A 26,520-nucleotide genomic window follows, 5' to 3' on the forward strand; every position below is an offset into this window, starting at 1 on the left:
TAGACATATATTTTATATTCACACTTTTCATATAATTAGCTACACACAGCCCCAGCCATGAAACTCGTGATAAGACATGTTAATCAAACATTCTTTAGAGTTTCAGAATAGCTTGATATTGTTGTTATTCTTATTTGTATGCTTATATTTTCTACTTCTACTTGTGAGCTGCAATGAATATGACACCATTATAGTCAATAATGTCACTCACATTTGTTCTCTTCTTAACATTACAGTAATCTATAACAAATCCTTCTCCAACTAGAGCTTTCCTGACAAACTCCTCATCATATGGGAAACCATGGAACTTGTCTTTCCCAACTGTGTAATATGTCATCTCTAAACACCCAATGAATATCATGTTTCCTCCAGGTTTCATTAACGCTGAGAATTTCCTCAAATATCTGATGAAATCATCTTGGTCTTTGCAGATAACATCAAGAAGCCCAGCACTGATGATACAATCTGCTGGTGGTAAGACTATCGGATCTGTCACATTTTCTTTCTCAAGGTCACATTTCATAACATGTTGAACGGCGGATCTCACATTCTCTTCTTTGTCCTGTAACTGGTCACTAAAAGAGATTAAAAAAAATTAGGAATGTGATTGTCCTATAATCAGCATCAATAAGACATCATGGGAATAATCAGTTTATTAATTTTGGTTTCCAGTAGTAATACAAAAGCTTTAATTTAGTGGTTCCCATTATTATAGAGGACAGGGTGCTTTGGATAAGAATGGATAAGAGCTGCTGTAATGTCCGTTTTGTGTTTTTCTGTCTTTGGCTCTGTTCAGACATTGTTTTTTTTTAATGTCTGAGCAGTTTCTGTGTGATTTCTTTCTAGGTGGGAAATAGTTAATGAGCCAATTGCAACTTAGGTGTTGCTATTTATACCCAAGCTCTGCTGCACTCTGGTTGCTGGTGATTGAACTTCTCTGTCTATGTTTTATTTTGCACCTTAGCTTTAGTGCTACTCTGTTCTTGTCTGCTTAATCATGCACCTTGTACTTTTATTGTGATATTTCTAAGTTTTTAACCATGGTTAACAGTCCTATTTATTATACATTTTAGACTGTGGTACATTTGTGGGGTTTTAGGATTATCGTATATCCGTTCTGGTTTCGCCTTGTATCTTAGTCTGTGTTCACACTGTGAGTATCCTGACCTGTGTCCCTCCATGTTGTGGAGTTAGATTTTTGTGGATTCTGTTCAAACTCATCGATTTCTCAGTCTAGTGTTCTGTGTTTTATATTTCTGTTTCCTTTTAGGCCAGTATTGTGATCACACAGTGGAGTGTGCCTGCTGGCTACAAGTCTATCTGGAGTTAGTATTTATGTCCATCCATGTTGAAGTGGGGAGTATGGTTTGTTCTTTGTATGTGTCCAGAGTTTGTTTTCTGATCTTTAGGGTTTCTTGTACATGCACTGATCATAGAGTACATGATCACTGATCTTTTGTTTCCTCTGTGATAATTCATTGATCTGTGTCCTCTGAACTTAATATGCTAATGTTAGTTATCTGAGTCCAATGTGAACAGTGTCCTATGTTCCTGATTAGTTTGGTGCTTAGCATTCATTTCTTCTGTTCATCCCCGGCATTTTCTGGTTTCTGCTGTTTACTCATTCTATACCTAGTCTAGTTAATTTTTTCATATCTGCTGTTTATCTGGATTCCGGTTTTTGAACTGTTTGTTAGTACACTATATTCTGCCCTGTTTGCCTGTATATATTCTGTCTTGTATATCTGCTTGTTTGGTAGCTTTCCTGTTATGTTGTTGGCCTGTGACCGACTATGTATATTTGTTTTTACACCCACTGCACTTTAGCGCAGGAAGGGACCAGCACCATTGTTGTCGATCCACCATTTAGGGTGGATGGGCAAGCAGGCAGGCAGAGTGTTATTAGGGACAGCTTAGGGCTCACTCTCCCCATCCCCCCAGTTTGTCATGACAGCTGCCCTTTAGATGCTGTGATCAATGACGATCACAGTGGTGTCTAAAGTAAGAGTAAACATCTTAAACATCTGTGGTAGCTGAGAGAAGCTTACCAACCCCCCATGATGTGATTGTAGGGGTAAGATATGCTAAAACGGGGGAGGAGGGTCCCCTTAAGATATGAAAATTGTGTATACTTAATTTTATATAATAGATTTGCGCTATATATATATATATATATATATATATATATATATATATATATATTGTGTATGTAGGTATGTATATCCAGATTCACAATGGTTCATGTATTAGCTTGAAGTTAAATTTATGAAAGAACCAGCTAGTGCCTTATGTATGGTAAAGATAAGGAGTAAGGCTGGGTTCACGGATGTTCGGCATCCGGCGTAGGTGAACTCAGTCTATATCTCAACACAACTGATGCCACAACTGATGGCAAGTTGTCATCAGTTGTATGGTATCTGGCATCCATTGTTTCTGTTTCTGCAAGTTGTGTTCCCCTATCCGGTGCCCTCCATCGTGTCCAACCATCTGGCGTCAAAAGGGACACGCTGGATGATTGTGAACTGTCCCATTCAAATGAATGGGATCAGTTCTAGCATCAGTTCCGGTGCATCAGTTCCAGTTCCGGTGCACGCCGGAGGGAAACTATGCCAGACGCCTGATATATGTGAACCCAGCCTAAAACAAGAGACCTGTTTTTAGCTTAGTTATTGCAAAGTGCAGGATGCCTGTCTTTAGTTTAGATGATACAAAAAAAGATAATGACAATGCTTTCTTTCAAAAATCTACTCTATGCTGGGGGCAGTAGACTACTGTATCCACCATAGCTGAAGCGTGTGAGCGGTGTGCTAGTTGTCTCCAGTGTCGACACTGAATAAACCTACTTACAAATATGGATCCTGGATGGTCTCTCTTTGATAGCTAATGATTCTCCTTACACCTTACCTTCCTTCTGCTGCAAATCGCCAATTCACTGATGTATCCTGGCTTAGCCAGGCTATATCAGTAGATTACCGATCACAGTGTGTAATGCTATGCTATAGACATAGCATTATACAGTGAATGCAATATAATGATTGCATATTAAAGTCCGCTATGAGGACTTAAAAAGTGTAAAATAAAAAGTCTTTAAAATTATATAGAACCCCCTCCCCTAACAAAAAAAAAAATGACCCCTTTTTCCCATTTTAAGTCCCATCAAACAAAAATGGTATTGATTACAGATTAAGGCACAAAAATTGAGCCCTCACACATCCTTGTATACAGAAAAATAAAAAAGGACAATTTCATGCATACCAATTTTGTTAACGTTTGTAATTTTTTTTTAAAAGTAGTACAAAAATATGAAAAAAACCTATACTGTAAATATGGTATTATCTTAATTGCATTAATCTTCAGAATAAAGATACTGGAATAGTGTTACCATTAAGTGCAATGTGTAAAAAGTTCAGTTTTCTTATACATTTCCACACTCAAATAATATATATATATATATATATATATATATATATATATATATATATATATATATATATGTATGTATGTATATATATATATATATATATATATATATATATATATATATATATATATTTTTTTTTTTTTTTTTTTTTTTTTTTTTTTTTGAGTCCTTAGGTCCAAAATGGGCTGAGTCCTTAATGGGGTAAAATTTATGATAAAGAAGCAGTAATATTAGATTTTTACTTATATTTTATTGAGTCTTCATTTTGCCCCATTGGCCATTTTATGCAGGTTCATGCAAAGTTCAATTTTACATTTAAAAAATCATAAATGACATTTAATTGGATAGAACATAGTCCATATAAACAAGTGTGATTGTTAGTGACATCTCACTTAGACATCTATTTTACATTCACACTTTTCATATAATTAGCTACACACAGCCCCAGCCAAGAAACTCGTGATAAGACATGTTAATCGAACATTCTTTAGAGTTTCAGAATAGCTTGATATTGTTGTTATTCTATTTTTCTTTATAAATATTTATTGCACATAAGTCACATTATACATATTAAGGCCTAGCATTGTATATTCTTAGGTCTTGGTTGTGAAAGTATAAGGGCATCAATCTTCAGTGGATCTTTTTAAATATTTCCTTATACATAGTTAGGTGAATGTAACTGTAACACAATAACATGTTGCTCATATATTGCTTCACAACAACAAGATGCTGACAGCAATGTTACCAGAACATCAAATCATATTATGGTTGCCCTATTTATGTAATTCCTAGTTAGAAATGTCCTTTGTAGTCAGACAGTAACTCAAAACAAAATATGTTGACACCCTTCTATGGAGACTTCATTTCTTTTTATTTTTCAATACATTTTTGATATTGAAACATGTAACCCATTAGCTCCTAAAAGCTGATTTCTGGACTAAGAGTGACATCTTAAAGGGTACTCCGCTGCTCAGCGTTTGGAACAAACTGTTCCGAACGCTGGAGCCGGCTTCGGGAGCTCGTAATGCCATAACCCCGCCCCCTCATGATGTCACACCCCACCCCCTCAATGCAAGTCTATGGGAGGGGGCGTGACAACATTATGAGGGGGTGGGCTATGACGTCACAAGCTCCCAGCGCCTGCTCCAGCATTTGAAACAGTTTGTTCCAAATGCTGAGCAGCGGATTACCCCTTTAAGGGAGCTGGTAGCTACTTTCCAGGGGGAGAGGAGGGGCAGTCAGATAGGCCCAGTGTTATAATATTATCTCCAAGCCAGAAAAGGGGGGCTTCATGGAAGATCAGAAGTCATGAGATGGTCTAATGGGATAACAAGTCTTCTAAAAGGAGTCATGAAAGAAGAGATGACCTCTGCGCTCTTGGAAGCTATCTGAGGGGCAAGGCCATGAAAAGCCAGAGAGAGATTTTTTCAGATGCAGCCCTATATGTCATATGACTGTATGGAATATGTGGAAACAAAAGTTAGACAACCTATGGCGCTGCCTTGTGCCATTACCAAAGATAGAGTAGGTGCATGTGATCATGCAAAATGCTCACGTACCTGAGGGTGTTAGGCTCAGAGCTCAACACCTGTTATAGCATATATTAGCGATTTCTTTGTGTGGCTGCCACCAGACCTGGATCCACCTACAGTAGGGTGGCTAGAAGATACTTGCGGTAACGCTGAACGGGTCCAGACGGAATGAAAATCCCAGGTTGGTTGTGGGGCATACAACGCTGATAGCAGAAAACTAGGGGCACCAAGGATCATTAAAGTATTTGTTTTAATTTGCAATAGACAACGTGTTTCAAAAGCGTCCTCTCTTTTTCAAGTCTCTTGTGGAGGAGAGACTTGAAAAAGAGAGCGGACGTGCCCTCTCTCGAAACGTGTTGTCTATTGCAAAATAAAACAAATCATTTTATGATCCATGGATTTTCTGCTATCAGTGTTGTGCGCCCCGCAACCAACCTGGGATTTTCTCTTCGTCTTGACCCGTTCAGCGGTACCGCAAGTATATGACTAGAGATGAGCGAATCGAATCTGACGAAGCAGAAATTTGTTCCAAATTTCATGAAAAATTCAACTTGATCCAAACTTCGACTTGATTCAAAATAACACATTTCTTCATTAGCGACAGCCCGTCGATCGTCCTGTATAATGTATAGATGAGCGCTGCTTTTTCCTACGCTCACATCTCTGCAATAGATAGGACGATCTCAGTGAGTGTCAGGAGTGATACCTGCTGTGATCTGTCCTCAACTGCAGGTACTACTGCTCCCAAAATGGAGCACACTCTGCTCCATGCTGGGAGCTGTTGTACCTGCATTAATAGACAGATCACAGCGGGTGTTACTTCTAACACCCGATGCGATCGTCCTGTATAATTTATAGATGTGGGTGGCCGGCCGCTCTTCTCTGGTCCCACTGTAGTATGAGTATATGCCGCATATATACCTATTATTCATATTTCCTGCAAAGAGCTGTTATTGGCTGGAATTATCTGGCCGATCACAGCTCTCTGCAGGAAATATGAATAAGTGATGGGAATTCTATTCACATAAGTGGCCGGTCGGGGTATAGTGCAGAAATGCAAGCGTAGGAGAAAGCTGCTCCATCTCTGCAATTGAAAGGACAATCGCATCGGGTATCAGGAGTGACACCCTGTCTATTAGTACAGGCACTACAGCTCCCATCATGGAACAGTCTGTTCAATGCTGGGAGTAGTAGTACTACTACCTAAGAAATGTAAAAAATAGGGAAACAAAGTGAAGCACACATACTCACACACACACTTTTTAACACAATATTAAAATACATTACTTATGAAAAAATTAAAAAAAATTTATTATAAAAAATATATTATTTTTACATTTAAATGGACCCTTTCTACATTTTTATTATTGTCGGATACATTTTTAGCTCCCAACACGCCTATATAAATTGATCCCTGTTTAAAAATTTACATTAATATATATATATATATATATATATATATATATATATATATACATATATTCCAGCAATAAATCCAACAGCACTCACGGGTTCAAGTGAAAAAACACAACAGTGTTTATTTAAACCATGTTCAGATGCAACGTTTCAGTGATATCCACCACCTTTTTCAAGCCATGGGTGGATATCACTGAAACGTTGCATCTGAACATGGTTTAAATAAACACCGTTGTGTTTTTTCACTTGAACCCGTGAGTGCTGTTGAATTTATTGCTGGAATTTATGGATGTGGTCTGCGACTGGGACCACGTTTCTTTCCTATTGCACCCGGACTATTATCTTGAGACTTACAGTGGTAGTGCTGTCCTCCGCCATTTGGAAATAGAATATATATACATATATATATATATATATATATATATATATATATATTTTTTTTTTTTTTTTTTTTTGGTGGCTTTATGATTTTTTATACACCCAAGAATGGAGTCTACATTTTAGGCTGCTTTCACACTATGAGTATTCATCAGTTGTTAAACATCCATTTTCTGTATTGTATAATAAAAAAAATTGATGTATAATCACTAATGAAATAACGGGTGCTAATGGCTGAATAACGTCTGTAAAAATAACCGGCATATTCATCCGTTAAGACACATTATAACATTCGTCGTGTACCATTATTTTCTGGCCGTTTTAACACCTCTGCCTGCAGACTCCCGCAGCTGGGATTACTACTACTCCCATCATGGAACAGACTTGTTTCCATGATGGGGGTTGTAGTACATCTGATGAAGGATTTATTGCACCGGGTCTCACTTCTGAGACCCGATGCGATCAGAAGTTATTAAACAGGGGGGCGGGCGGCATGCTCCACTCCCCCTGCGATAAACAGTGTATTTTTACTTTCACTTTTAAATTCCCCACCATTCAGGGCTCCCGGAGGGGTTTTTAAACTCCTCATTTGACCCCCAAACACATGCCCTCCATGCATATTTATAATAATTAATTGGCTCCAGTGTGTTAATAATTCATTGGCCCCAGTGTGTTTATAATAATTCATTGGCCCCAGTGTGCTTATCCTTTTTTCCCACCCTCCCCCCATGTTCTTATTTCCCCTCCCGCTGCCTGCTCCTCATCTTCTTGGAGCAGGTCAGCAGCAGGGACATGTCAGCAATCAGTGGTGGTTAATGAATGAATGAAGCCGACATGTCCTTGCTGCTGCCCTGCTCCTAGCGCAATCAGCGCACCGCTGGACATGATTATTCTCTGCTGCTCATCTCTGTACGACACATTCTATGTTTCTAAGATAGATAATCTATTATACTAGATTTGGAAGAATACTTCTATAAATTTCCTTGTGAAAATATTATTTATATCAATTAAATGGTGAAGAATAAAAACATAGAAGGACATTAATCATTGTTGCTTTGATAAGCAACTTCTGTAGTCATTTTTTTTTCTTTGGTTTTGCTTATGTGTGACATATTTATCATACTATCACAGGGGGTTAATACATTTGGCTCCTCACCGTAAGGGCATGCTTGGAGTTGTAGCCCTGCAATAGTTAGCGGGGAAGTGGTAGATTCGGGCTGGTGGTTGTGGAGTGGTGCTACTCAAAAAGTCGCACAAAAGTCACAGTTTTGCTGTCAAAGGCAAGTTTGTAAGCCAGGACTGACCTGACTTACGCTTGCGACTTTTTAAGAGTGTTTGCGACGTGTGACTTTTTCACTTAATAAACTCCTGACCACTGCAAAGTCAAAACTGAAAATTGCTTGGGTGGGGCTGAATGGTACTTTATGCTTACCCACAAAAGTAGCACAAAAAAATGCTTTTGTAATCAAAAGAAACCCTCTAAATCCCTTGATAAATTGCCTGCGCTGCAAGACTACAACTCCAAGCATGTCCTTACTGTAAGGCCCCGTTCACACTACGGAATTGCCGCAGAATTTCCGGGCGGAATTCCAGGGGTGCAATTCCGCGTTGTGAACTTTAACATTAATGTGAACGGGTCTCCGCGAGACCCGTTCACACTGCGGAATTTCAGCGGCGGACATTTCCGCCGCTGAAAGTGTTCTGCGCAAAGAAAGAACATGTTCATTACTTTGCGCGGATTCCGCGAGCACTGCATAGCTGTCAATGGTGACGGCTCAGTGCCCCGCGGCCCTAGCGCCCAAGTATTCTCAGCGGCGGGCACCAGGCGGAATCTCCGCTCGCGGAATTCAGCTGTGAGAATTCCGTAGTGTGAACGGGGCCTAAGGATCCAAATTTATCAACCCCCTGTGATAGTATGATAAATATGTCACACATAAGCAAAACCAAAGCAAAAAAATGACTACAAAAGTCGCTTATCAAAGCAACAATTATTAATGTCCTTCTATGTTTTTATTCTTCACCATCTAATTGATATAAATAATATTTGGGATATGAGGATGGGATATGAGGGGGAGATAGGAGGACGGGATAGGAGGACGGGATAAGAGGTCGAGATTGGAGGTCGGGATAGGAGGTCGGGATAGGAGGTCAGGATAGGAGGACAAGATAGGAGGACGGGATAGGAGGTTGAGATAGAAGGTCGGGATAGGAGGTCAGGATAAGAGGTGGAGATAGGAGTACGGGATAGGGGGTTGACATAGGAGGACGGGATAGGAGGTCGAGATAGGAGGTCGGGATAGGAGGAAAGGATAGGAGGTCGAGATAGGAGGTCGGGATAGGAGGTCGGGATAGGAGGATGGGATAGGAGGTCGAGATAGGAGGTCAACATAGGAGGACGGGATAGGAGGACAGGATAAGAGGTCGAGATAGGAGGTCAGGATAGGAGGTCGGGATAGGAGGTCGAGATATGAGGTCGAGATAGGAGGACGGGATAGGAGGTTGAGATAGGAGATCGGGATAGGAGGTCGGGATAAGAGGTGGATATAGGAGGATGGGATAGGGGGTTGAGATAGGAGGACGGGATAGGAGGTCAAGATAGGAGGACGGGATAGGAGGTCGAGATAGGAGGACGAGATAGGAGGTCAGGATAGGAGGTCAGGATAGGAGATCGGGATAGGAGGTCGGGATAGGAGGTCGGGATAGGAGGTTGGGATAGGAGGTCGAGATAGGAGGATGGGATAGGAGGACGGGATAGGAGGTCGGAATAGGAGGTTGGGATAAGAGTTCGGGATAGGAGGTCGGGATAGGAGGTCGGGATAGGAGGATGGGATAGGAGGTCGAGATAGGAGATCAACATAAGAGGACGGGATAGGAGGACAGGATAAGAGGTCGAGATAGGATAGGAGGTTAAGATAGGAGGTCGGGATAGGAGGTCGGGATAAGAGGTGGAGATAGGAGGATGGGATAGGGGGTTGAGATAGGAGGACGGGATAGGAGGTCGGGATAGGAGGACGGGATAGGAGGTCAAGATAGGAGGACGGGATAGGAGGTTGAGATAGGAGGACGGGATAGGAGGACAGGATAGGAGTTAAGGATAGGAGGTCGGGATAGGAGGTCGGGATAGGAGGTCAGGATAGGAGGTCGGGATAGGAGGTCGAGATAGGAGGATGGGATAGGAGGAAGGGATAGGAGGTTGAGATAGGAGGTCGAGATAGGAGGACAGGATAGGAGGACGGGATAGGAGGACGGGATAGGAGGTCGGGATAGGAGGATGGCATAGGAGGTCGGGATAGGAGGACGGGATAGGAGGTTGGGATAAGAGTTCGGGATAGGAGGTTGGGATATGAGGACGAGATGTGAGGATGGGATATGAGGGTGGGATATGATGACGGGATAGAAGGTCTGGATATGAGGACAGGATATGGGGTTGGGATATGACAACAATATATGAGGACGGGATATGAAGTCAAAAGCTTCCTCCTTTGTTTATTTTCCTCCCAAACAAGGATTAAAAAGGAAAAATCGGGCAACGCCTTGTGCCTATCCCTATCTTATATGAAGGATAGCCTTATGCTTATCCCACGCATGCTTAAAGGGGTACTCCGGCGCAAAACATCTTATCCCCTATCAAAAGTATAGGGGATAAGATGTTAGATTGCGGGGATCCCGCCGCTTTCATTTTTCAGAGGCCTTTTCAAAAGCGATCTGGTTGGTTGCTATGGGCAACTCAGCAACTCTTCCTCTGGCAGGTTTTGATAAATCTCCACCATAAGTTGCATTGTTTCTATTTTTAACAATTCACAAGGTAACATGACGTCATGACTATCCGCTAAATAATGCGACAATTTTGACAAAAACTTCACCTGTTTCCTAAATGAAGTTTTGTGGCATGTCCCCAGTAAAATGCTCCAGTCCGTGTGTCCAGCCATCTCTTCAGCTCCATGATGCATCTGTCACTGACCTTCAGGACAATGACGTGTTTGAAAAACTCACTAGCTGCATAGAGGTGGGGAACCATGGGACCAAGGCTGAAGTCAATCAGGACATCTCCTTTAATATGACCTGCAGAAAAAAATAAAAATAAACTTCCACATTGAAACATCAAAAGTATCAAACCCCAGTAGATAGATATGAGCAAACCTTTGAAAAATTTGATAAGCCGGGCTTGCCAAACTTTTCTGAAATTTCCGATACAATTCAGCTCGGTTTGAAGGGAACTGCCAATAAAGTAAGCCCCTATACATGTGCATAATACTGCTAGGAATGTATTCAAGTGATTTTAAAGTGGTTTTAAGACTCAGTTATGGCAACATGAGGTAACCCATGGTAATTAACAGCGGGTTTAATGCTTTTTTTAAATAAGGTTTTTTAAATTTATCAAGGCCTGGTTGGATGTAACAGCAATGGTAAAAGCAAACTAGAGACACTTGTAGCATCTAGAGTACAGGAGGAGAAGGCGGGCTAATAATAGCAGCATACAGCATTAGGTGTGAAAAAAAATCTGTTTTTCAAATTTTTCAAGGCCTAGCTGAAGGTAGCAGCAGCAAAGGTGATGGTGAATTAGCGGGACTGGCCACAGGCCAGTGTACAGAGGGAAGAGGACAGGTAAGAGTTGTAGTAGCCAGCAAACAGCATGAGGTATACAAATGTAGATATTTTAAATTTTCAATGCCTGGTTTGAATTAGCAGCAGCAAGGGTGATGGCAGACTAGTGGTCTAGTAGAAACCAGTGTGCAGCAGGAGGTGGCTGTCTTGTAGTAGCCAGCATACAGCAAGGGGAGGCAGACCAGTAAGAGTTGTAATAAACAGCGAACACAGGAACATTAAAAATTATTTATTTATTTTTTTCCAGGCCCAGCCTGGCTGCTGAAAGTAGCAGCAGCAAGGGTGAGGCCAGACTTGAGGGACTTTTAGCCAGGCCTTGTGATACCTTCCATGTGCTGACATAGAGGCTAATTTCTTAAAGGCAGACCCTGACTGTGCCTTGTTTTCTGCACCTGGTAAAATAGTTGAAAATTTCTGCACAGCAGGAGGCTGTAAAGAAGTAGGTTCACTACCACCTGATAGTACCCCTGTTCTAGAAAAAAAATTCTCAAGCCTACAACAGCATTGCCATCACCTGTTCCTGATCTGCTCAGACCAACAGGCCTGCTGACATCCTCATCCTTAAACCCCTCTGTTTTATCCCTAACACTCATCCTTAGTAAGAACTTCTGATGTATGATTGTGGCCTCATTGTTCCCCCTCAGCACATCCACCATGATGCCTTACAGTATCCCCACCACCCCTAGTCCCACTAGTGCTATGCTCAAACACTGCATCCCCCCTCCACCACCTCATCAACCTGCTCCAAAGGCTAACTGTAACACAACGCCTCCTCCTGGCTAGTGCTATCCTTCTGCATAGCATTGAGAGGGGGAAACAGAGGATCTAGGACTGACATTTCCACTGTGCAATGTGACTGTAGACGAGGAGAAATCCACTGACAGCTGGCTCACCATCATACCGATAGGGGATACATTTTTAATATTGGATAACTCCTTTAATTGTGCTGCTATGTCACAAACAGATAGGTATACTGTGTGCATGATTTATGGCGCTTTCAATATGTTTTGCTAGCATGCAGGTCAGCCACAGCTTTGCTTTGCGCAGTAGTTGTAAAGTTTTTGTATAAGCCTTCAAAAAGGCTTGCTGGGATGTTTAGCACAAGATGAGGGTTCTGTAGCAATGGACAGTCCACAAATCAAGGCTGTGAATAATCACTTTGCTGTGGATTTTTGGACAGCCCCAATAGGATTTGTGATAAGCCTGCTGTGGAGCTTCATAATAGGATGAGGCTTTTAGAACTGTGCAGGATTAAGGCTACTGTTTACACACACTGGCCCTCATTTACTATTGCAAACCCGACATGTTTTGTCGGGTTGTGTGCCAGATTATGTCGCATTGCGCCAGAAATTCTGTCTGTGCCAGATTCTGTGCCATAATTTGCTCTAGAATTGAAAAAAACCTGACTAACTCTCCATTTTGCTAAGAAAACCTGAAAAATGGTGTGGCTGCCAGGGAAAGGGGATGTGATCTCTGAAAAGGAGCGTGTTCCCGACATTTTCACAAAAACCCAACATTTTTACTACGGTTTCCATATGAAAAGTGGTGGATTTGAGCTGAGAAAAACCCGACAGATCAGGGAAATGTAGGGAAAGTGGAAAATGTAGGGAAACCTTAGTAAATACCGTGGAAAATTAATTGTAGGGAATTAAAACCCACAAAGAAACCTACACAACACTTTTAGTAAATAAGGGCCACTGTCTAACTGTATCCCTGTCTGTCTATATCTCTGTCTTTAACTTTCTCTGTCTTTCTCTGTCTCTCTTTTTCTCTGCCTCTCTCAGTGTCTCTCCGTGACTGCAATCAGCTCCACAGACTCACATTTAAAGCTATTTAAAAGTCCCGGCCCCCTTGCTGTCTCCTATTGGCCTTTGGAGATGACTGACGCATAAACCAGCAAATCATATGATAACCTGGCTTATCATGTGATATGCTGGCCACCCTGACATCATGTGACCACTCTCTGCTCCTGCTTCTTCTGGGTGCCAAAATGCCATTCTTTTCAAGTAATCTCACACTTTTTCCCAGTTCATCTGAGCTGAACCGGAAAAAACTACGTTAAGTAAGTTACGCGAGCCGTAAAAACCCGAAATTTGGGTCAAATCCGGGATCGCCGGGTTCGCTCATCTCTACTAATACATGTTGTAGTGAAATTACCTCATATGTCTATATCACTTAAAGTATTGAAATATTGATTTTCCAATTCTAAAAAAATCCTGATTTAATCTATGGTACTAACTTTAGTATTATTTGTATATTACGTCAGAGGAACACCTTAAAGAGGTTCTCTACTTTTGGACAATTCCTACTTATCGGAGGTCTCACTTACTCCTCTCCCAGAGTGATGCGAAAATTTTATGCACCGCATTTTTTTTCTTACGCTTTTTTATAAAAAAAAAATTTAAGAACAAGGGAAGAGTTAAATTTTTTTATTCCTTTTTAAAAGTTGTATTTTCATCTCTTTGTTTCCTAGTCTTCCTACTATTTTTATTCACTATTCATAAAAAACAACAATAGTGCAAATAAAGTGCCAAAAGATACAGCAAAAGCAAAACTTCTGACAAGACCCTTGAGGAAGGGTGCGTTGGGGCTGGTGGTGGCAGGATTCTAATGAGTAAGTTCAAACTATGTGACTTTGTTATGATCTTGTGAATAAGCACTAATCTGATGCAGGGTACCTACAGAGAGGAGTTAGGGTGTTTCCCATAAATCACACAGTGCATCTAGTGCCATTCAAATGACTCTATACAATGGCCCGGATCTACTAACATGATCCCAACTCTTTTTTAATGCGTTATGCGACACAATTTGTATCGCAGGTCCACTGCGACACTTTGGGCGACATATTTTACTGGTAAAAAAAAAACAAAAAACAACGGTTTTCTAATTACTCAGAGTATTATTTTAACCTGACTAAAGGGCGTGGTTTGCATAATTAGGGGTGTGTTTCCTGAAAACCCGACAGTTGTATATAACCCCCCCCCCCCCCCAGAAAAATAGTGAAATACTGAAATTGAAAACCCGACTGCCTTGAGGTGTGGGGAATCTGTTAAAAAGTGTAAGTTTTTTTTTTAATCCTGTTACTTTGTCCCCTTAGTAGTTTTTTATATTACATTTTTTATTTTTGTTATTTTTTGGGGGGAAATTCTCTCTCTCTTTTTTTCAATCTTGGTTTTCATTTCCTTTATTTATTTATTTATTTATTTATTTTACTTTTCATTTGTTAACCCATTAACGACCATGAATGTAAAGTTACATCCTGGTGCAGAGTTACTCTGCTTTAGTTATGTGCTTTTATTTTTCCTTTACAACACTTTTTTTCCCCCATGCAACAGAATTTAATATTATGCAACAAAATTTTCCCGACATGCAAAACATTGATAAATACGTGTGAGAAAAAATACGGGGAAAAAAAAAAAACACTCTGAAAATAACCCAACACTCTTAGTAAATCAGGGCCATTGTGTCCATTGAGAGTGTATGACTCTGCTGTAAACTGCTATTACGGGCGTATAGATTTTTATTACTGAGTATCCTTCCCCATGTTTTTAGGAGTATTTCTCTATTTTGCTTCTGCTGTATCTATTTGCACTTTATGTGCACTATTGTTGTTTTTTTTCCATAAATAATGAATGAGAATAGTGATTTTAACCCCTTAAAGACCAAGCCTATTTTGTCATAAAGGACCAGGCTATATTTCTTCAAATCTGACCAGAGTCACTTTATGCATTAATAATCTGAGTTGCTTTTACTAATCATATTGATTCTGAGATTTTTTGTGTGTGACATATTCTACTTTGTGTAAGTGGTAAATTTTCTTTGATACTTGCATCATTTCTTGGTGAAAAAATCGAAAAAATAAAAATGGAAAATTTAGCAAACTCTACTTCTAAGGAAAACTGACATTTCAGATAAAATATATATATATATTGATTCAGATATACAATATGTCTACTTTATGTTGGCATCATAAAGTTGACATGTTTTTACTTTTTGAAGGCAGTGACATGGGGAGGCAGGGACACGCACGTCGGCGATGCAAGACTACAGGAGGAACATCAAATAGTGAAGATGAGCGACGGGCCGAGATTCGCATGCGGGCGCGTCCTGCGATTCGAATCCTGGGCCCATCAGCATAAGTGGATGGAGCAGGGGATCACTCACGGCCAGCATGTCCGGTCGGAGCGCTAGATGTAACATGTACATGTTGCTCTCTCACTTCTGAGTGCTGTTGTGCGCCCGCAGAACACTTTATGTCCACATATGGGGTATATCTGTACTCAGGAGAAATTGTGTTACAAATTTTGGTAGTCTATTTCTACTTTTTTCACTTGTGAAAATATGGGGGAACACCAGCATGTTAGTGTAAATATATATTTTTTTACACTAACATGTTGGTGTAGCTCCCAACTTTTGCTTTTCAAAAGGGGTAAAAAGAACAAAAGACCCCAAAATGTGTAACATATGTTCTCCTGAGTACGGAAATACCCCATATGTGGCCCTAAACTGTTGCCTTGAAATATGACAGAGCTCCAGAGTAAGCCATGTGCATTTGAAGTCCAAATTTGGGATTTGCACAGGGGTGGCAGACAGGTGCAGGGTTTCAGAGGGTCTTGCATGGAGTCTCACATGCAACTCTAGGGCCAAATTGCAACATGTAAATTCGCTAAAATATACACCTCCTTTACATTTGGTGATTGGCAAAATGGTGGCCACAAAACTTCTAGATTTAGGCAATGCCCTTTTCATGACCATACAGTAAAGTACAGTGTTGTACAGAACATCCTCCCTCCAGTATTGCCTAATCATTGGTTTTTTGACTAGGCCCCAATATGTCCTCATCTCACTGGTGGAGATATGTTCATATGGCAGAATGTCCCCACGGAAATTCTCTGTACGGACATTCTACAGACTGTGTGCACCAGCAAAACAGCCATTGGCTGTAGGGGCATGCTGGGAGTTGAAGTTTTGCAATTCCCAGCTTTTTTGCAACTTTTGGGAGGACCACAAATTGAGACCCCTGATATATAAGATTCTTGTAATTACAGAGGGGAAAACAATGACTTTACTAAACCCTGACCAGGCTACTGTATCTGTCTATCTATGCTATACACCAAGGCTTCCTTTTGCTGACTGGGGCAGTGTAATTCCTCTCCCCCCTGGGAAAAAAAATTGATTGATGGTGTAAAACCCTTTAAGTATAGAAAATTTAAGATACATACCCTCTGTGAAGGTTTTCTTAAGATTTTCAATTGGACATTTCAAGGAATCCTCTTCAAAGACCTTATCAGGTTTATCTGAAAAATAATCCTCTAGGCCTTGTCTGGAATCAAATCCATGTACATGATAGAGCTTACGGGGGCTGGAATCCATTGTATAATCTTCTATCACAGACAGGTGACTGATCTCTACACCGGAGCTACAGGTCTTTATATTTCATATACAAAGCATGTTCAAAAGAATTACAATATCATATCATGAGTTTTAATGTACACAAAACAGTCATGGGAAAATTTATATAATAGATTCATGTCCTTAAACAAACAAATCAGTTTTATTGTAATAAAAACTATGAGAAAATGAATCCTGAGAAACTTCATGGGTCTACAATGGCTTTTTAGAGAGGTTAGAGCGGTACTCCGGTGGAAAACTTTTATTTATTTTTTTTCAAATCAACTGGTGGCAGAAAGTTAAACAGATTAGTAAATTACTTCTATTAAAAAATCTTAATCCTTCCAGTACGTATTAGCTGCTTAATACTACAGAGGAAATGCTCCCCTTCCCATAGACTTTTGTTGAGGGGGCGGGTATGACGTCACGAGGGGGCGGACGTGATGTCACGAGGGGCGGCCCTGAACACGGAAGCCAGCACATACATTGTTTGGAACAATAACTTCCTGACGCTGGGGAGCAGAGCTCCGAAAGCAAGGGAACGGAGTACCCCTTTAAAAACAAGAATATTGACACTAAATGGACTTTTAAAAATATCTTAAATTCTCACTGTAAGATGTATATACCTTATGGGAATAAAAGGGTCAGAAATAAAAGAAATCCAATATGGATGAATAAACCGTTAAGGGGGCAATAAAAGACAAAAATAAAGCATTTAAACTACTAAAAGAGGACGGCAGTGAGGAAGCATTAAAAAGCTATGGAGAAAAAATTTAATATATGTAAAAAAACAGATAAAAGCTGCAAAAAATAGAGACAGAAAGACTAATTGCCAAAGAAAGTAAAACTAACACTAAAATGTTCTTTAACTATATAAATAGCAAAAAGGCCAAAAATGAAAGTGTAGGCCCTTTTAAAAACATTAAAGAAGAAATTATAAACGGGGATCAGGAAAAAGCAAATATATTAATCAAATTCTTCCCCACTGTATTCACCGAGAAAAATGAAATGCCAGGTGAAATACAGCGAGATAAGGCAAACTCCCCAGTACAGGTCACCTGTCTAACCCAGGAAGAAGTACAGTGCCGACTACAAAAAATCAAAATAAGCAAATCACCAGGTCCGGATGACATTCACCTCCGTGTTCTAAAGGAATTAAGTAATGTAATAGACAGACCCCTATGTTTTACATTCAGGGACTCTATAGTAACAGGGACTGTTTCCCAGGACTGGCGCATGGCAAATGTGGTGCCAATATTTAAAAAGGGGTCAAAAGGTGACCCAGGGAATGATAGACCTGTTAGTTTAACCTCTGTTGTATGTAAATTGTTTGAGGGTTTTCTAAGAGATGCTATGTATGACTCCATATCAGCATGGCTTTATGAGGGATTGGTCCTGTCAAACTAAGCTCCAGACTGGACCAGGGGGAATCACTGGATGTCGTCTATCTGGATTTTTCAAAAGCATTTGATAAGGTGCCACATAAATGGTTGGTGCATAAAATGAGAAGGATGGGGCTGGGGGAGAATGTGTGCAAGTGGGTAAGTAACTGGCTCAGTGATAGGAACTAGAGGGTGGTTATAAATGGTACTAATTCTGATTGGATGACTATTACTAGTTGGGACCACAGGGGTCAGTCTTGGGTCCTGTCCTATTTAATATATTTATTAATGACCTAGAGGGGTTGAATAGTAAAGTAGCAATCTTTGCAGATGATACTAAACTCTGTAAAGCGGTAAACACAATAGAGGACAGTGCAGTGTTACAAATGGATCTGTATAGGTTGGAGGTGTGGGCTGGGAAGTGGCAGATGAAGTTAAACACTGAAACATGTAAGGTAATGGGGAGGAAAAATCCGGGTGGGGATTATGTATAAAATGGGAGAACACTTGGGACGACTGACGTGGAAAAGGACTTGGGAATCTTAGTTAACAGTAAATTTAGCTGTAGTGACCAGTGTGGGGCAGCTGCTGCCAAGGCAAAGAAAATCATGGGGGGCATCAATAGGGGCATGGATACCCATGACAAGGAAATAATTCTACCGCTGTACAAATCACTAGTCAGACCACACATAGAATACTGTGTACAGTACTGGTCAGACCACACATGGAATACCGTGTACAGTACTGGGCACCAGTGTACAAGAAAGATATAGTGGAGCTGGAGAGGATTCAAAGACGGGCAACCAGAGTAATACGGGGAAGGGGAGGACTACAGTACCCAGAAAGATTATCAGAATTAGGGTTATTTAGTTAAAAAAAAGAAGGCTTAGGGGCGACCTAATAACTATGTATAAATATATCAGGGGACCGTACAGAGATCTCTCCATGATCTATTCATATCCAGGACTGTATCTATACCAAGAGGGCATCCTATACGTTTAGAGGAAAGAAGGTTTCTACACCAGCACAGACGGGGGTTCTTTACTGAAAGAGCAGTGAGACTGTGGAATTCTCTCCCGGAGGAGGTGGTCATGGTGAACTCTGTAAAAGAATTTAAAAGGGGTCTGGATGCATTTTTGGAGAATAATAACATTGCTGGTAATGTATATTACATTTATAGGGACAGAACATTGATCCAGGGATTTATTCTGATGCCATATTTGGAGTCGGGAAGTAATTTTTATTATGGATTTTTGCCTTCCTCTGGATTCATTAGGGATATAGGTTGAACTTGATGGACTCTGGTCTTTTTTCAACCTTATGAACTATGTTACTGTGTTTGTGTGGTAAAATAAAAAAAACACCATTTAGGGCTTTCGTTTCTACACAGTGCATTTCTCGGTAAAAATGAAACCTTATCTTTATTCTGTAGGTTTATACAGTTTCAAGGACACCCAATTTATGTAGGTTTATTTTAGTTTACTACATAAAAAAAATTATAACTACTTATACCAAAATCAGAATGTTTAAAATTGTCATCTTCTGACCCCTATAACTTTTTTATTTTTCCTCATACACTTTTTTTTCCCCTCATTTTCTGCATCGTGGTCTGTAGCTTTGATCGGTATATATAACATCAGAGGAACACATTAAAGACCATTCCTACTTATCGGAGGTCTCACTCCTCTCCCTAAGTGATGTGAAAATTTTATGCACCACATTTTAACCTGTTGGGGACGGAGGGCGTAACTGTACTCCCCTTGCCCACTCCCTTTCTGTAACTCGGGGCAACTCCATGGCCCCACGTCATAGTGGGTGGGGACCCGTGGCTAATAGCGTGCGGCACTGATCGCGGTGTCGTGCGCTATTATCGCTTTAGATGCGGCGTTCAAAATTAAACACCTCGTCTAAAGTGAAGGTAAACTAAAGCCAGTAAGCTCAGTGCGCTGTTCGGGATCGCCGTGGTGAAATCGCAGCATCCCGAACAGCTGTAGGACAGCAGGATGGTCCCCTACCATTCTTCTTGCTGTCCGATTGCCGAATGACTGCTCAGTGCCTGAGATACAGACATGAGCAGTCAAGCAGCAGAATCATTGATCAATGGTTTCCTATGGGATAACAATGATCAATGTAAAAGATCAGTGTGTGCAGTGTTATAGGCCCCTATGGGAGCTATTACATTACAAAAGAAAAGTGAAAAAAATTGTTAATAAAGATCATTTAACCCCTTCCCTAATAAAAGTAAGAATCACCCCCCCCCCCCCCTTTTCCCATTTAAAAAATAAATAAAAAAAACCTGTATAAATAAAAATAAAGATATGTGATATTGCCACATGCGGAAAAGTCTGAATTCTAAAAATATATTACACAAAAAGAGAGAAACACAGCCGCACATCCACCATTTGTAATTTGATCTACTTGCTTCTCAGCATAATTTCAAAAACTAACAGGTTGTTAGTATACATTTTGATCAAAAAGTACAAGCCCACTCGCCACGTCAAGGCCACCTCGTTAGAGTGGGTCCCTAACCTGACACTGGCACAGCCCCCGGCGGCGACCACTGCCTCCTAGACCCCCATGCCCAATGGGGGGAGCGACCCAGTGGCCGGGCAGCCCCACTACTGCCCGACCAAGCCCCTGGCTCTGGGCCACTCCACCCCACAGACAAAGCATCACAGAAACAATGGCCGCCACAGAGAACCACACCAGTATGAAACCTACCATGTGCTCACTGCCAGAGGGCTGGGAGAATGGTAGGAGGAAACCTTTATGCAGTTTCCTGCAAATTAAAAATGCCTGGGCCAAATGGGTGGAGTGGAGTGCTGGCTATGGGAGAAGGGAGAGACTACAAATGTGCAACACAAAAAGAGAGAAACACAGCCGCACATCCACCATTTGTAATTTGTAAAAATATATTGTTAATTAAACCGCACAGTCAATGGCGTACGCGCAAAAATTTAAAAGTCCAAAATGTCGCATTTTTGGTCCCTTTTTATATTATGAAAAAATGAATAAAAGCGAACAAAAAGTCCGATCAATATAAAAATGATAACGCTAAAAACTTCACTTCATGGCGCAAAAAATGAGTCCTCATACCACCTTGTACTCAGAAAAATAAAAAAGTTATAGGAGTCAGAAGATGACAATTTTAAACATATAAACTTTCCTGCATGTAGTTATGATTTTTTCCAGAAAGTACAACAAAATCAAACCTATATAAGTAGGGTATCATTTTAATCATATGGACCTACTGAATAAAGATAAGGTGTCAAAAATGTACTGCATAGAAACGGAAGCCCCCAAAATTTACAAAATGGCGTTTTTTCTTCAATTTTGTCGCACAATGTTTTTTTTTTTCAGTTTCGCCGTAGATTTTTGGGTAAAATGACTGATGTAATTGCAAAGTAGAATTGGTGGTGCAAAAAATGAGCCATCATATGGATTTTTAGGTGCAAAATTGAAAGGGCTATAATTTTTAAAAGGTAAGGAGGAAAAACCCTCCGTTCCCCAAGTGGTTAAGGACCAGGCCATTTTTCTTTCACTCTAACACTGTGTCACTTTATGCATTGATTATCTGAGTTGATTTTACTAATCCTATTGATTCTGAGATTTTTTTTGTGACATATTCTACTTTGTGTAAGTGGTACATTTTCATTGGTACTTTTTGGTGAAAAAAAAAATTAAAAATGAAAAGTTGGAAAATTTTGCTTTTTTCTAACTGTGAAACTCTCTACTTGCAAGGAAAATGGGCATGCCAAATAAATTATATATTGATTCACATATGACATGTTTTCACTTTTTGAAGACATTAGAGAGCTTCAAAGTATAGCAGCAATTTTCCGAATGTTCCTGAATATTTAAAAATCAGAATTTTTCAGGGACCAGTTCAGGTTTTAAATAAATTTGAGGGTCTTGAGATTAGAAATTACCCATAAAAGACCCCATTATAAAAACTGAACCCCTCAAAGTATTCAAAATTATTTTCAGAAAGTTTGTTTACCGTTTCACAGGAATAGCAGCAAAGTAGGGGAGAAAACAAACACTAATGGGGGTGTTTTTTTAGCATCTACATCGGAACTACTGCAACTATCAGCCATTCCAATTCAAATCATCAATTTAGGTCTCAAATGTACATGGTGATCTCTCACTCCTAAGCCCTGTTGTGTGCCCGCAGAACACTTTATATCCACATATGGGGTATATCCTGAGGAGAAATTGTGTTACAAATTTTGTTAGTCTACTTTTTTCTCTTGTGAAAATATGGGGCAACACCAGCATGTAAGTGTAAAAAAAAATTTTTTTTACACTAACATGTTGGTGAAGCTCCCAAATTTTACTTTTAAAAAGGGATAAAAGGAGCAAAAGCCCCCCAAAATGTGTAATGCAAGTTCTCCTGAGTACGGAAATACCCCATATGTGGCCCTAAACTGTTGCTTGAAATAAGACAGGGCTCCAGAGTAAGAGAGCGCCTTGTGCATTTGAAGTCCAAATTAGGGATTTGCACAGGGGTGGCAGACAGGTGCAGGGTTTCAGGGAGTCTTGCATGGAGTCTCGCATGCAACTTTAGGGCCAACTTGCAACATGAAAGTTTGCTGAAATATACACCTCCTCTACATGTGGTGTGTAACACTCACGGTAGTAGTGAATCCACTGTACCTGTGTGGGAGATGACATGGGCCGTACCAGGGAGCGGAGTCTTAGGTGCCAGGTACGACTCATGCACACAGGTTGCTGAGATGTAAGGAAGCACAGAAGGGATATGGCAACTCGATGTCAGGATAGAAGAAGGTCAGGGCAGGCGGCACAGGTGTGTGGTCAGGAACGTAGCAGGAGGTCAATAGGCAGGCAGCACAGGAGCAAGGTCAGGTCACAGAGCAAAAGATCAGAACACAGTAGGGCAAACACAATAATGCTATCTCTAAGGCACTAGGCAAACATAGATCCCGCAAGGAGTGGTGGGAGGTGCAGATACTTATAACAGTGATACAGGTGCAACTGATAATTAAGGGTGCACTGGCCCTTTAAATTGCATAGCTCCAGTGCACGCACGCCCAAAGGACGTGGGGTAAGGAGATGCCCGGGGCTGGCATGCGGGCACGTCCCGCACAGTGAGTCCCGGAGCCGCTGGTGACAGGAGGAGGGGAGCACTCACGGTCAGAATGAGAGACCAAAGCGCTGGCTGTAACATGGTGTATATTTCTGTGGTTGGTGAAAGGGTGGCCACTAAACTTCAAAATTTAGGCAATGCCCTTTTCATGACCATACGGTAAAGTGCCTTTTGACTAGGCACCAATATATCCTCATTTAGTGGACTCGGTTGGAGGCAATAATGACATATGCCTTCTCTACCGAAAATACCCTACGCCAGTGTTTCCCAAACAGTGAACCTCCAGCTGTAGCAAAACTACAACTCCCAGCATGACTGGACAATCAAAGACTGTCCTATTATGCTGGGAATTGTAGTTTTGTAACAGCTGGAGACTCATTGTTTTAGTACACACTGCCCTATGGGTCATATTACATTTTAATTGTGTATGTGTGAGTGTGTATGGGGGGGGGGGGGGGGGCAGTGTAAGGCTATGTTCATACGGCAGAATGTCTGCACGCAAAATCTCTGGACATTCTGCAGACTGTGTCTGCCGGCAAAACAGCCATTGGCTTTCTGGGCATGCTGGGAGTTGAAGTTTTGCAATATTCGGAGGGCCACAGTTTAAGACCCCTGATATATAACATACTTGTAATTACAGAGGGGAAAACAATGATTTTACTTAACCCTGAGACCATACTGACTATACTGTATCTTTCTATCATACTATACACCAAGGCTTCCTTTTGCTGACTGGGGCAGTGCAATTTACCCCCCCCCCCCCCAAAAAAAAAAAAAAAAAAAAATTGATTGATGCTGTAAAACCCAATAAATATATAAAATTTAAGATACATACCCTCTGTGAAGGTTTTCTTAAGATTTTCAATCGGAAATTTTAAGGAATCCTCTTCAAAGACCATTTCAGGCTTATCTGACAGGTAATGCTCTAGGAGTTGTCTGGAATCAAATCCATGTACATGATAGAGCTTACGGGAGCCGGAATCCATCGTGTAATCTTCTATCACAGACAGGTGACTGATCTCTACACCGGAGCTACAGGTCTGTATATATTAATTGACAAAGCATGTTCAAAAGAATTACATATCATATCAGGAGCTTTAATGTACACAAATCAGACATGGGAAAATTGATATAATAGATTCATGTGCTTAAACAAACAAAACGGTTTTATTGTAATAGAAACTATGGGAAAATGAATCCTGAAAAACTTCATGAGTCTACGATGGCTTTTTATAGAGGTTAAAGTCACAAGTTTACTTACACCACAGACAGCATGACAGACTGAAACTTATTACAGTGATATATGACTTTTTTTAAATCAACTTTCCTTTTATTTTTAGTATTCAAAATGATAAGAAATGCAGAACAACAGTCATCTAACTGGATGCTTGTACATCTGACAAATGGCTTTTTATTATAACTTTTATAATTATTATTATTATTATGAATATGTTAAAGTTTTTTTTTTTACTTTTATAAAAATTATATTGATTAAAAAATGGCTTCATATTAATAATTGAACATATAACAATATATCAAGTAAGGTACCGTATATACTCGAGTATAAGCTGACCCCAATATAAGCCGAGGCCCCTAATTTCAACCCAGGAAAAGTTATTGGCTCGACTATAAGCCTAGGGTTGGAAATACATCATTCCCCCCCCCCTGTAATCATCCAGACCCCTGTCATCATCCCCCCTGTAATCATCCAGACCCCTGTCATCATCCCCCCCTTCATCATCACCACCTGTCAATCCCTTCATCAGTGGTCTTCAACCTGCGGACCTCCAGATGTTGAAAACTATAATTCCCAGCATGCCCGGGCTGTCCATCTTCACCGAGGGGCCCTCTTCTCCGTGCCTCGGGCTTGCCCCGGACTAGTGACATTGCCTTAACGACGATGCACAGGGACATTGCGCATGAACGTCCCTGTGCGTCGTCGTCAAGGCAACATCACTAGTCCTGGGCAGGCCCGGAGCGCGGATAAGAGGCCCCCCCCTGTGAAAATGGACAGCCTGCAACGACTAACCATCCCCACCGGACTGTCCCTGCAGCATAGATGGCCCGGACCAGCTCACTCTTCCTTCCCGCCGAAGGGAGGTGAGTACAAAAAAAAAAGGGGGGGGGGGATCTGGATGATGACAAAGGCTGCAGTGGTCTTCAACCTGCAGACCTCCAGAGGTTTCAAAACTACAACAACCAGCATGCCCGGACAGCTGATGGGGGCGTTTTCAGCACGAAAAATTGTGTAAATAAGGTATGCAATTTAAAATGAGGATTCTAGGAGTCTGGTCAACCCCGGGGGGGGGGTTAGGGGGAACATGGTGGTAGAGCAGGGTTTGTTGGCACGTTTAGTCCACTTGTTCTGGAGTGGGGAAGTCACAGATTTCAAGGGTGGCTAAAGTGGACAGATAGAACCCAAGTGTGCCCATAAAAGTCACTGGAAATGTAAGATGAGGGGCTGCAGAGTAGAGGGTCAGTCTTTATCCCCTTCCCAACTAACCATGTTCTGGATGAAAGTTAGCAGAAGGCCCTTGGTGTCATGTGTGCAGGAGATACCAACAGTTGCTTTGCTACTTTGCTACATGTGCCTCCTGTCAACTGAAATATGCCCCCATTTAAACTGAATTACTGTTTCCCATCCAGGTGGGGTGTCCGCCCCCCCTGTCTTGCTATGACTATGTAGCAGACTGGGTCAGGAAACTCACCATCACCCCAGCGGCTGCGCTGTTGTCATATGACATGAATCAGTGTGTGTGCGTGGGGTGTGCCTTGTCTCAGTCAGTGCCTCGAGCCAGCATGTGAGGAAGAAGCGGAGGTGGGACCAGCAGATACTGTTGTCAGCACCGCCTCTGAGGAGGAACAGAAGGATGGCCTAGCCTGAGCTAAGGATGAGAGTGGCATATGTGAGATCCTGACAGAAAGAGAGGAGGACAGCCAGTCGGAGCCAGCCTGCCTGCCAGCGCATGCTGGGAGTTGTTATTTTGCAACATCTGGAGGTCTATAGTTTAGAAACCCCTGCATTATAGGCTAAAACACCAGTTTATATTCCAATCTCATTAAGTTATCCCCTATCCACAGTATTGGTGGGAGTCCTACCACTGGGGCCCCACCATTCCTCAGAATAAGAATCTAATTGTTTCCAGAGTGATGGTGCATTCCGTGCCTGCGTGTCTACCGCTTCATCCATTCCACAGACAATGATTAGAGCGGTGGCTGCACAGGTGTGGCCCGCACCATTCACTCCAGGGACAACAATTTCTCAGGATAGGCAGGGGACTCAGAAGT

At 41.1% G+C, this 26,520-nt stretch overlaps 1 protein-coding gene across 2 annotated transcripts; it reads right to left on the reverse strand.

Moving 5' to 3' along the window:
• LOC130294568 (nicotinamide N-methyltransferase-like) lies at positions 1–26,007 on the reverse strand. Of its 2 annotated transcripts, XM_056544580.1 has the most exons (4): positions 25,941–26,007; positions 24,068–24,272; positions 22,782–22,856; positions 1–575 (listed from the first exon to the last, which is right to left on the reverse strand). In XM_056544580.1, exons 1-4 carry the CDS (start codon positions 25,974–25,976, stop codon positions 544–546), a joined length of 348 nt encoding a protein of 115 aa, XP_056400555.1. In that variant the 5' UTR covers positions 25,977–26,007; the 3' UTR covers positions 1–543. The 2 variants fall into 2 exon arrangements, with proteins under 2 accessions (XP_056400555.1, XP_056400554.1); XM_056544579.1 differs by lacking the exons at positions 22,782–22,856; positions 24,068–24,272; positions 25,941–26,007 and adding an exon at positions 10,611–10,782.
• Between the last annotated feature and the right edge of the window lie 513 nt (positions 26,008–26,520).

The sequence above is a fragment of the Hyla sarda genome, chromosome 10 (genome assembly GCF_029499605.1).
Source record: "Hyla sarda isolate aHylSar1 chromosome 10, aHylSar1.hap1, whole genome shotgun sequence".
Taxonomy (NCBI): Eukaryota; Metazoa; Chordata; class Amphibia; order Anura; family Hylidae; genus Hyla; species Hyla sarda.